General features: G+C 41.0%; 3 protein-coding genes across 4 annotated transcripts in view; all 3 read right to left on the reverse strand.

Annotated features, from left to right (window-relative positions):
- LOC130222040 (NACHT, LRR and PYD domains-containing protein 12-like) overlaps positions 1 to 13,111 on the reverse strand; it is a 417,646-nt gene that overhangs the window by 190,206 nt on the left and 214,329 nt on the right. The gene's annotated exons all lie outside the window — the stretch shown is intronic.
- The window catches only part of LOC130222140 (gastrula zinc finger protein XlCGF8.2DB-like), a 197,884-nt gene that overhangs the window by 94,271 nt on the left and 90,502 nt on the right, over positions 1 to 13,111 (reverse strand). The gene's annotated exons all lie outside the window — the stretch shown is intronic.
- LOC130222066 (oocyte zinc finger protein XlCOF6-like) overlaps positions 1 to 13,111 on the reverse strand; it is a 97,787-nt gene that overhangs the window by 84,469 nt on the left and 207 nt on the right. Inside the window, exon 2 of the mRNA XM_056454690.1 lies at positions 3,527 to 4,817. Coding sequence (XP_056310665.1) covers positions 3,527 to 4,817 — 1,291 coding nt within the window. The remainder of the gene's footprint in view (positions 1 to 3,526; positions 4,818 to 13,111) is intronic.

Genomic DNA, 13,111 nt, shown 5'->3' on the forward strand with positions numbered 1-13,111 from the left:
CCTAAAGGATATCGGCTTGGAAAAAACATCACCAACTGCTTATTCATCTGCTTACATCACCTTCCCTGCAACTCCACACATTCAACACAATTTCTCAATCCAGCTGGGATCATCCACCACTACCCCATGTAGTTTGGTAAGAAATCTTGAAATCTGATTCTGGATGATCAGTTGCTAATACAGCTCCATTGTGCAGATCTGCACTTTTCAACATCAGAAAAATCTGACTCTTCTTAACAGATCAGGCTGCACAACTTTTAGTGCAAACTCTTGTAATTTCAAGGCTGGACCCCGACAGTGCTCTTCTAGCTGGATTCCCATCCTGCACCCCTAATCCTCTACAGATGCTCCAGAACGCTGCAGCTCATCTGGTCTTCAAGGAGTTTCATATAACTCCTCTCTTTATCTCTCTGCATTGGTTGCCGCTCGACACTCGTATCAAGTTCAAATCACTGGCACTGCACCCCCGTACCTCCACCTACTGCTGAAGGTCTACATCCCCTGCAGGAGCCTCCAGTCTGGGAGTAAGCGCAGGCTATAAATCACTTTCCAAAACCTTTTCATTAACTGTTCCATGCTGGAGGAATGTCTTTCCATTCCCAACTAAATGTAAACGTAAGATTCTCAGTCACAAAACAAATAAATAAATAAAAAAATAGATAAATAACATTAATCCATGCACAGCACAATTAATTTACAAAATACAACTCATAAATTCAAAAAACAATTTGTGAATTAACAAAAATTGGATTTGTGAATTTAAGAGTTGGGTGCTACTTCAAAAAAATTCCAGAGACCTAAGGAGATCACTAAATGTGTCCCTCTGGGGCAGTGGCTTTCTTTGAATACTACATGTGTTTATTGCAACGAAGTTAATCAATGGTTTTTAACCCTTATAGCAGATGAATCCTTCTCTATGTGTCTGAAAAGTATGTCTAGTGCTAAACAAAAGCTAGTGATATTTGCAATACACTGGTGTAAATGAAAAACTAGTATCAGAAACAGTATTTGTCTTGTAACATTTGATGTAAGATAGTAACGAACTTACAATATATTTTAATACACATAAAATTACCAAGCAGTCTGTTAATGACTTACCCTGAGCATAATGGTACAGGGTGTGGGCCTGCCATCCATGGCAACTGCTCATTGGAAGACAGAGATGGAGCCGTAGAGATGGACCAAATCAGATCATTTAAAAACCTACTGCAACAGTAAAAAACTTTTTGCATTAGCTCGCTGCTGCTCTCTGCCCTCTCTCACCTTGCTCTTGGACACTGCACCACCATGCAATCGGGCCGCAAAGAACTTTCCATGCAACCACTTAAACTTAGGAACCGCCGAAACTGCAAAAAACTTCTACAAACCAACTTTCAGCAGAGTCTGTCACCCCGGTATCCTAGGACAACTTCCACTCACAAGCGAGTGAATCCCAAGGACGTCACTGAAGTGGAGTCACCAACCAATCAGGAACGCCGTGTTTTGTCGAGGCCAGTCGGCAAAGGAAACTCAAACAAATGTTGTCTTTTGCTGATCTGGTGCAAATTGATCTTAAGCAGTTAAAGAGAAGCCAAATCTCTGCTTTTGTGATTCTAAAATCTAGAAATATGAGCTAAAATTAATTTGGGACGGTTGTCAAATCATTTTGCACAAACACCAGAATTGAGAACCACTGCTCTGAGGTACGCAAAATAACAAACTATCATACTCAACTTGAATTGCCTTTCTAAAGTTACTTATCTACTTCAGTATATCCCTGTAAATATTTCTTTACAATATTTAAAACAGTTTGATAATTTAGTCAATTTCTGTGGAACAATAAGCAGCCTAGGTTGCATAAGAGTACACAAGTGGAACAAGCCATCCTACTTCCCCTTTCCACCACTACAATGATTATCCATCCATTTATTTATTTCATTTTGTAAATTAGTTATTTTTGAGGCTGATCTCAAAAATATAAGTTTTACTGACAGAATTGTAGGTGCATGCTAGGACTGTCTCTATTATTTGCAGCTAACATTGTCCTTTTAGCTTCATAGGACATGGACCTTCAGCATGCAGTGGGACAGTTTGCTACAGAGTGTGACATGGCAGGGAAAGAAACAGCACCTCTAAGTCAAAAACCATGGTGCTTGACTGGAAAAAGATGGCCATCTCCAGTTTGGAGGAGAGTCTTTACCCCAAATGGAGTTTAAGTATGTGTGTTTTTTTTCCATGAGGAATGGAATGTGAGATTAAAAGATGGATCTGTGCAGCGGCAGCAGTAATGTAGTTGATGTGATTGTCTGTTGTGGTGAAGGAGCTGAGACGAAAGGCAATGTTCTCAATTTACCACTCAATCTAGGTTCCTACTCTCACCTATGGTCATGACTAAAAGGACAAGATCTCAGATACAAGCGGACACATTTTACAAAGTGTTATGACCCACTTGTTTGAGTCGCACCATAAAAGAGAGATGAGCTTTCAAAATAGCCTGAATGCAATATATTTATTACAAAGTGTAACTCATAGAACAATCAATCAAAGCAACCAACATAGTCTAGAGATAATAATGAAGATTACAAACTTAGGATATAAATCACAACAACACTTTAACTACAAGATACAAGTACTGCAAAACAAAACCATAAGGTTAAAGAGTCAATGAGATGGCAGGTCTTGACATGATGATTCCTGAGTAGCCACAGCGTCCTGAGGTAGCTAGCACAACAACTTTTATATACCCATTGATGAGTAATGCAGGCATCCAATCAGGATTTACCACATACTCCAATCTGGAGTCTTGGGATCATCACAGTATATTAATATTGTAAAACTTAATACCCGTCGCTCTGCCTAAATCATAAAATATTCATCGAGTTTGTATTCTACTCAAAAAAAGTAAATGTAGTAAACTAGAAAGAATCTTGAACCTAAAAGTAAAGAAACTTCACTAATAAAACATGCAACACAGGACAATTGAATGAGCTTTCTAAACTGAGGCCCTGGTACATTGCAAACTAACCATCCTGGAGCTCCACCTTGTCTGATAAGCGGTGTGTTCTCCACTGTGAATCGCATGGTGCAGTTTCAATTTTGGAGCTGTATAAAAAGTCTTCTCACACTCAAGCACATAAACTCTTTCACACCAGTGTGGGTCTTCATGTGTTTATTAAGGTTTGATGAGTTGCTGAAACTCATCCCACACCGAAGCTGTGGTCACACTAGAGTTTGAGCCTGCAAAATTCTGTTGTACGGTGCTGCAAAAGGGGTGGGATTAAACAAGATGATTAGACATTAAAAAAGTGAGCGATTGGTCCATATTTTACATTTCTGTCCAGAGAGGTCATGTTTTGATCTACGATTGGTCTCACACAGTCAAGTGATGCGATTTCACAGGTCAGAGTTCACCAAGCTTAACCTTTGCAATGCAGTGAACTGCGAAACTTGACGCACGAACTTGTGTTTTTCAGTCTGACCCATATGCATGCGTATGAATGGAAGTCTATGAGGAGAAAAGTCCAGTGTGACCGTGGCTCAAGTGCATGTGAATGGTTTCTCTCCAGTGTGGATCCTCATGTGTTTTTTAAGGGATGATGATTGGCTGAAACTCTTCCCACACTGAGTGCATATGAATGGTTTCTCTCCAGTGTGGATCCTCATGTGTTTTTTAAGGGACGATGATTGGCTGAAACTCTTCCCACACTGAGTGCATGTGAATGGTTTCTCTCCCGTGTGAATCCTCATGTGGTGATTAAGGGATGATGAGCAGCTGAAACTCTTCCCACACTGAGTGCATGTGAATGGTTTCTCTCCAGTGTGGATCCTCATGTGGTGATAATAGGATGATGAATGGCTGAAACTCTTCCCACACTGAGTGCATGTGAATGGTTTCTCTCCAGTGTGGATCCTCATGTGGTGATTAAGGGATGATGATTGGCTGAAACTCTTCCCACACTGAGTGCATGTGAATGGTTTCTCTCCAGTGTGGATCCTCATGTGGTGATTAAGGTGTGATGAGCAGCTGAAACTCTTCCCACACTGAGTGCATGTGAATGGTTTCTCTCCAGTGTGGATCCTCATGTGGTGATAATAGGATGATGAATGGCTGAAACTCTTCCCACACTGAGTGCATGTGAATGGTTTCTCTCCAGTGTGGATCCTCATGTGGTAATTAAGGGATGATGATTGGCTGAAACTCTTCCCACACTGAGTGCATGTGAATGGTTTCTCTCCAGTGTGGATCCTCATGTGGTGATAATAGGATGATGAATGGCTGAAACTCTTCCCACACTGAGTGCATGTGAATGGTTTCTCTCCAGTGTGGATCCTCATGTGGTAATTAAGGGATGATGATTTGCTGAAACTCATCCCACACTGAGTGCATGTGAATGGTTTCTCTCCAGTGTGGATCCTCATGTGGTCATTAAGGGATGATGATTGGCTGAAACTCTTCCCACACTGAGTGCATGTGAATGGTTTCTCTCCAGTGTGGATCCTCATGTGGTGATAACAGGATGATGAATGGCTGAAACTCTTCCCACACTGAGTGCATGTGAATGGTTTCTCTCCAGTGTGGATCCTCATGTGGTCATTAAGGTTTGATGATTGGCTGAAACTCTTCCCACACTGAGTGCATGTGAATGGTTTCTCTCCAGTGTGGATCATCATGTGAATCTTAAGATAACCTTTTCTTCCAAAACTCTTTCCACACTGAGTGCACGTGAAACGATTCTTGCCTCTCCTTTTCAAAATACCATCAGTCTGTGAATGAGTTTTTTCCTCAATTTTGACATGATGTTCCTCCTCTTTACTCCCCTTATTCTCTTCAATTAGGTCTGAAAAAAAAAACATTAGTTTTCACTAAGTCTCAAAAACTCTCATCAAAAGCTGAAAACTGAAAAGACACTGGAAACATTGGCTACACACACTGTAATTTTGATGCACATTAAATGTAAAAAATCAGATTATATTTAGTTTGGTCCATTTACGTGTACACATTTAAGCAGATTCAGTTCAAGTAATCTTAATTTACATTGTAAAAGCACTAGATAAATAGTGTCACAGCCGCTTAACATAGAAGTTACAGTGAATAGAAACAGTGTCAAACCAGTTTTCAGAGTTTCTTACATAATGATAAGACACAGATTTGAAAGCTGTAAATGGCCTATTTTTATTCGTATATATATTCATAATTACAACAAAATGTTTTTTCTAAATTTTGTAAAGCAGACAGGGAATACTTGTTTATTCTGTGCCTGACTGGTAAACGCATCAGGAAAAAAAGTTCTGGGGTAACAGCTGAACAAACAGCTGAATATTTGCTTCGCAGACATTAGACATACCTGTACAGCATCTGCATAAAACTTTGTGTTTCAGCAAATGGACTGATATTTGGGAACATCTTATTTGGACATTTTCTGGGAAAATGCTTTAAAAAAATAAATAAATAAATAAACAAACAAACAATACTCTGGGCAAATTTACTCCCTTTTCGTTATATTCATGGCTGTTTTTTCTCCATTGGCCTCTATTGTAACAAATTGTTTTTGATTGCAAAGCCATGACAGCATATAATCATGCATTTATGATTGTTGATGTTTTCTGTGACGACAATCAACATTGTTAATTTGGTCTCCACCCATGGGACAGCGAAAAGTAAACTGGCTGAGAGTATAAAGGAAGAGGAGAAGAGTCGAAGAGGGCAGCATTATGTGGTGTGCGAAGGAAAGAGAAATTGACTGAACTGTTGCAGTGCGGGTAAATGAGTAGAGAAACCGTGTCGAGACGAGCAGTGTAAACTTAACGACTGGTTGTGAGAAACAAAAAGCGAAAGTACGTATCGAAGCAACATAGCAAAGACTGCTGTCTCGTACTGGAGTGCTCGTGACGTCTGTGAATGAGTGCGTCACCAAAGACTTTAGTGCAGTGTGTTCTGAAAAAAATCAACTTACCGATGTATCTCGCTGGCATGGAGTCAGCTGCCGAAAGCCTTTATCCCACAGTCGACAGTGTCAGAGTTTCCTGTTAGGCACCCGAGGCTGCTACTCACCGGCTGGGTTCGTCGATGCCCTCAACCTTCACATCCACACCTCCACGTTCGCCATTCCCCTCTCATTTCCCTTGACCCCTCCACTACATCAGTAAGAAGCAAAAGTTTTTGTTCCCCTTCATAAGGAACTTCAACATGCGTCTGGAAACCAGACTATGGGAGTTCGTCAGACGACCTATCACTTCTGAAGATAAGAAAACGGGCCAATGAAATGCCAATTGATTTGGCAGAGCTTGGCTCCACAGCTGATCCTGATGAGCTAATCAATGCTATATCAGTCTGCTGCTAGAGTCAGCTCACTAGAATTGTTGCTTCAGACCCGATCACGAGACTGAAGACACGCTATCTGCCAACCTGATTTCAAGTTTACTCACCAGTGCAGGGGAAGACTGGACAGTGGCGGACGATCTGGGATTTCCTGTCCCCTGAGCTGGTGTGCACAAAAGAGCAGTTTCCATTTTAAGAGGCAGATTCCCTAAGAGAGCCACACAGTCATTCAACACATCTTTTTCAAGACGCTAATCTGACTGTGCGTTCTCCAGATGACGGGCACGGGTATCAGATGACAGGTCTGGGGGTGCCCGCGGACAGCTCATGCTCTCACTGTGAGGGCGTGGCTGTTGCAAAGCTGAAATCGCGGCTTCAGCCACCCCCGTTGCTCCCCGTGAAAGAGTGGACCCCCCACTCCTCCACAGCGACCCCAATCCAAGCTTCGGATGGTTGTGCAGTTCATCCCCCAGGATGCCTGTGCCTCCGCTTAATGACACCGGAGATCAAAGGTCCATCACGACATCGGAGGGCGAGCTGTTATTCTTAGATGACAGACCGAGCTCGCTTCCATCCTTCGGGGTGCAATGCGCAGTTACGGTTCGCGAATCTGACATAATGACTGCGCTTCCTGGGCTATTTTAGCAGTGCGGCTGGAGATGGCTTGTCCCCCAGTCTCACTGCCGGACAAACTAGAGGGTGTAACATGCGGGCTGATGTAGGATGAATCTTCCAGCCCCCCTCCCCTTCTTCTCAGGGAGCACAGCTAGCACACGCTGGCATAGAGGGTGTTTTTTTCTCCACCCGGTCCACATGTGATTGTTTTTTTCTAAATAAGGATATTTGTTAGGTGCAAGTTTCGAAATCAATAGAATAAATATTGTTTAATATAAACTCAGCCATGCATTTTTTGAAACATGTATTCAGAGAACACATGAACACTATCATCTACCACAACCATCTACCCATCCTTAAATTCAAATACAACAGCCCACAAGACAGCAGCCTTAAGTACAATATGTGTGCAAGGCTGCTTCTGAGGTTAGACACAGTAGTGATGGGCAAGGCTGGATTAACCAATGGGCCTTATGGGCCCAGACCCGCACTTAGATTTTGCCTACTCTCACGAGGAAGACAAGTAGGAATCATTAATAAGTGTGTGTATTATGGAGGACTCAGATTCCTAGAACTGGATTGGGGAGGTGTTATCCAAATCCAAATGTGCATTATAAGGTTGTATAAGTTATACATTAAAAATACCCTTAAATATAATTTTTTAGTACTGCTTCAGTGAACTTGAACAAATATATTAAAATCCATAAATTTCCCCTAGTTGTATTAGTATATATTTTTTTCAAAATGTGCTTTAAAAATAAGTTAAATCTTTGTAGACTAGAAATATATGTACTGTAAATCATATTTACTTTAAAAATGTGGACAATACGTTATATAGATTATTTTATTTACCAAATATATTAATCTTATTTTTTAATTCAACTATAGGGGTGCGGCTAAGTAGGGGGCCTACAAGACATTGTGCCCAGGGGCCTCTGAATTATTAATCCGGGCCTGGTGATGGGAAATTCAGATTTTTAAAGCGGATGTTAGGACTCAACATTATGTAGTCAGCAATAGAAACTTCAGTCAGTTAAAAAAAATCACCATGATCTGAAAAATGTCTTACAGTAAAGTTTTGCAACCCAACTAAAGCATGATTCACTTATTTAAATTCCATTACGATTGTTTGTTATGAAATAAACTTTAGGCTTGAGGATACAATCAAGCCAGTCTTCCAGCCGAGATGAAGAGTGGGTTTACACCCCCCTTCATCGTATCCAGAGAGCAGTGGGTTATACCAATCCTATCTGCGTGGTTTGATCTGTCATCTGTTCAGGATGCCGATCGAGATGCTCATGCAGAAACGCATCGCCCCGTGCGTCTGTCCATGGGATTGGTTGCAGCTATAGACCTGAAGGACGCTCACTCCATGTCTCATTCTCTCCCTCCTTATACTGCGACGGGGGGCCCAGCATGGTAGTAACAGTCCTCCCATTTGTGCTCACCCTGTTTCCATGCGTCGAGGAAACCCTGTGCCTCTTTGGCGCACGCACATATGCATTTTTGATTATTCATTGACTGTTACTATTTTTTTAGCTCTCTGAACTGATCGATTATGCACAGGGACCTGGTGCTCTGGCACCTCAGCCTGTTCGGGTTTTGGGTCAACCGAGTACGAGCGGGCCTCCCCCCCGGGCAGAGCTTCTCTCATCTCGGGTTGGAGCTGGACTCGATCTGCATCATGGTTCGCTTTTAGCACGCTGGGCTGGCGCTGCCCTGTCTGATTAAATTAAGGCTCCTCGGGCATATAACATTTTTAGCTGCCATCACGCCTCTCAATTGTTCATATGAGACCATTTCAGCGCTGGCTTCGCGATTGGGTCCCCAGATGGGCATGGCGCACAGAGAAGCACCAGGTGTATGTCACCGGTGTGTATCGAGCATGCAGCTACAGGTTCGTAAACTGGACGCCGGTTGCATTGGCATTTCAACTGCCTGGAGCTGTTGGCATTGTTTCTCGCTCTCCGCCGGTCCCTACCGAAGCAGAAGGGGGAAACACATGTTGATTAGGACGACCAGCATGGCTGCGATAACGTACATCAACTGTTTGGGTGGTGTGCGCACCCGCAACATGTCTTAGTTCGTTCACTATCCGCTCCTTCAGAGTCTTGCGACTAAAAAGCTGCATGCCGTTCTTATCCCCAGCTTACATGCTCTCAGGACCAGTATGTTTCCGGGAGAACAGAGATTCCACCCTGGTACGTTCCAGTTGTTATGGGCATGCTTTAGAGAAGCCCAGGTCATCCTGTTTCTCCCGAGCAGCCCTTCGCTGGCTGCCCTCCCTGTGGGTTAGGCAATATGCATCTTTTTCCCAGTGAGCCTGCTCGCACAGATACTGTGCAAGGTCGGGGAGATGAGGAGCGGGTCTCGCTCATTGCACCTCTCTGGCCCAACCGGACTCACACTTCTCATGATGGCCCTCCCTGATAAATTCCCCGGAAAAACACTTCCATTTTTCTGGAACCGGCACCCATCTGGCACCCGTGTAGTGCTCTGGAACCTCCTTGGATTGTTTCTAAGTCCACCGCGCTCTGTCTAGGTGACCTATCAGGTCAACACAGTCACTCAGGACTAGAGCACCCTATTAGGCATGTTCTGCAGTGGAGTCTATTGGTTGTGTGGGAATTCTCTCTGAGAAAACAGCCGGACAAGCCAGATTAGTGTAGTGTTTTCTACATCAGGATAGCTGGAGCACAGGCTGTCTCCCTCCACACTGAAGGTTTGGCGTGAAATCTAGGAGTGTCAAAATTAATTGTTTCTTCGGTGCACCACGATGCAGACGCGAACAATTCAGTATCGGTTCAGTAATAATCATAACCAGTTATTATGTACTGACGTCATTTATCTCATATGCGCTCTGTCGCGAGGGAGGCAAGCGCGGGTATTTACAACACTCCAGGCGCCAACTACTTAAAAACGCAGAAACTATGCACAATTTCACACTTACAGCAGAAGCATCTATTTCTCTGCGATTGAGGGAATGAAAGTGAACTCCATTTCTCTCTATCTCACTGTGGCCCATTTAACCCGGTGACGTGTCTTTTCCTCTCGTCTGTTAAAGTTACGTCTGCATATAGGTCTGCATTCTCGTGGCTGTACCTGTGCATTGTCTTGGGACCCGACCAGATTTCATGCGGCGCGGGAATAAATTTCCGAATAAAGTGCAGGAGCGGTCGGTAACTGGTGAACAGGAGTGTAGTTTACGTAAGTTTATCTTTTCTTATCGAAAAAGTTTATCCTACTTAGTTATTCGCATGTTTTTATGCCTATATTTCAAAAGTTATGTGCATCATGACGTTTCCATCAACCGATTTTTTTTTTTGCTCATAGCCTATCCAAAATGCACATAAAAATAGGTGGCTAGAAATGTACGACTAAGCGTGAAATACTACGTCATCTTTAAAAAAGGAAAGGAGACCGACAGAAACTCAGAGTTTAGAGAATAAAACCTGCTCCTGACCAGGTTGGGTTCACAGAGTAAGTTACCACGGTAACTGACTCAGGGATAAAGTTACCTCTCTTTCAGAAACGAGCTCGAATTACCCTGCTTCTCAAGTTTGACAAACCTGCCAATTTGAAACGGAAAACCCAACGTTTCTCTCATTTCAGGGATAAAGTACTCTGAGTTTTCACTTAATCTCCTTCCTGAAATGGGGCCCTGATCTCATATGCTAGTGTTTTAGAACTTCAGTTGCCTATTGGAGAAATGACCAGGAATAATAAACGACTACTTGCTCTACAAACAAGTGGGTTCATGACTATACATACCAAGAAAACCAAAATTAGAAAATATGACTTTGCAACAGGCGATGTGGTGGCGCATTAGATAGTACTTTTGCCTCACAGCAAGAAGGTCACTGGTTTGAGCCTCGGCTGGGTCAGCTGGCATGTCTGTGGGGAGTTTGCATGTTCTCCCCGCGTTCGCATGGGTTTCTTCCGGGTGCTCCAGTTTTTCCGCACAGTCCAAAGGCATGCGGTACAGATGAATGGAGTAAAGCTAAATTGTCCGTAGTGTATGAGTGTGAATGAGTGTGTATGGATGATTACCAGAGACGGGTTGCAGCTGGAAGGGCATACGCTGCATAAAACATATGCTGGATAAATTGGCAATTCATTCCGCTGTGGCGACCCCAAATTAATAAAGGCACTAAGCCAAAAAGAAAATGAATGAATTAAATGACTTTGCAACATCAAGCAGCATTAGGCATAAACCAGTATAAGATTCTGACGGTATGAAAACCTTAAATAAAAATATTACGCTTTCACTGATTACTGCTCTAAAATATATTCTTTTTAAATGTCTGGGTAAAAAACTAAAACTTTTCCCCTTTAAACACAATATATATTTTGTGAGAAACTTTTAAAATATTTTGGAGCAGTAAACATGTCAGGCTGAATAATTCTAATGCATCATTGAACATCATTTCTGCATCATGTGCATCATTACTGCTGTCATCATTAGTTTCAAAAACTCAGATTTCTTTACGATTTAAAACGGCATCTTTGGATATCTTTTTTTGCTGGACATACTGTTGTCCTGAAAAACTTAAAACAAAATGTAAAAATAAAAAAACTTACATATACCGTAGGAATGGTAAAGCAGAACATTTTGGCAGTTTTAAAACCTCGACTTTTTTCAAACCGCGGTATACCTTGTAAACTGTTATCGTCCCATGCCTAAGCAGCATAACACTGTTTTAAGGATCTAAAAATTATTTCTTTAAAAAAGTCTCAAGCAAAAACATTCCAATGGCGCCGCCTGCTGGTACATGAAGAAATGGTCAATACTGACGAACTTTACACTCAAATGTTTGCATATCATCAGCATGCTGTAATCCATTTCTTACGCAGCAAAAGTCATTTAGACTAGTTTGTTGGCCAGTTGTAGTCAGTGCAATGCTAAACGTTATTGTTCCACTATAATTTGTTCGTTTTGTCTCACGTCATCCCACAGCAACATCATATAGTTAAGAATACTGTACAATGTATTATAATAATTAATTACTTTAGTGTCCATTTCATTCAGCATATTTAATATTGGGGGCATCCACGCTTTCTGACATACTGTAAACCAGGGTTTCTGCAGGTTTCACCAAGTTAAATGTAAGACTTTTAAAGACATTTTAAGACCATTATGAATTAAATTTTAGACTCATTAAGGGCTAAAGGCTAAGGAATTTTTCAAATGGCCCAGATGGAAAATATTTTAATTTGCCCTTAAAAATATATATATAATTGAATACATTTAATAATACAATAATAAATTAATGGAAAAAAAATATATATAAAATATATGTCTATATATTTTAGATATTTCTTAGCAAAAGATTTTAAATAGCTTTACTTGTATCTACACACTTTTTCCTAAATAAACTTTCTTTAAAAAAAAAAGCAAATGAACAAATGTTTTAAAAGTTTTAAAAACTATAATAAACTAAATCAATGCACAACAATCTGTCCAGGTCGATGTCCTCAGCAGTAAATACATGGAGCACGTTTAAACAAATGTTATTGTAAGGAAAATAATTAAACCATTATGATAAACAGAGTTAAAATGACCTTTTTGAAGAAAAACCTTTAAAGTTTTATTGAGATGGATTGTTGGTGATTGTATGGGTTTTGGCCAGATTGGGTAGCAAAACATGAACAAAGGAAAATGAAGACTTGTTTAAAATAAGATTTAAGACCTACAACACAATATTTCAGTAAATTTAAGACTTTTTAAGGCCTAAATTTTAGATTTTGGAATTTAAGACATTTTAAGACCCCACAGAAACCCTGTTTAAACACAATAGCCCTGGTAATTAGTTATTATAATAATGATGGAATTCTAACTCAGATACTATCTGTGAGAACTAGTAACAACTTCAAAAAACAACTTTAAACCCATAAAGAAGTTGATAAAAAAGGGAATTGTGATCAACGTGACATATGCAAATGGAAAGTACCACGCCAACACTATCACTGTAATAGCAGATATCTTCTATGAGAATACTGTAGGTCAAATATCGTCAACTCAGTCAAACTTGTTTAAATTTTTTTTTTAAATTATTTTATATAGCGCCAGTGCTCAAGAACTCTTTACAAACAGTAGGAGAACAAGAAAAGCAATAACCTTAAGAAGGTAGAGAAAATGGGAGACTACTAAAACATAAAATAATGACAAAAGACATGAGAACAAGTAACATGAAAGAA

This window comes from Danio aesculapii, chromosome 4, assembly GCF_903798145.1.
Source record: "Danio aesculapii chromosome 4, fDanAes4.1, whole genome shotgun sequence".
Taxonomy (NCBI): Eukaryota; Metazoa; Chordata; class Actinopteri; order Cypriniformes; family Danionidae; genus Danio; species Danio aesculapii.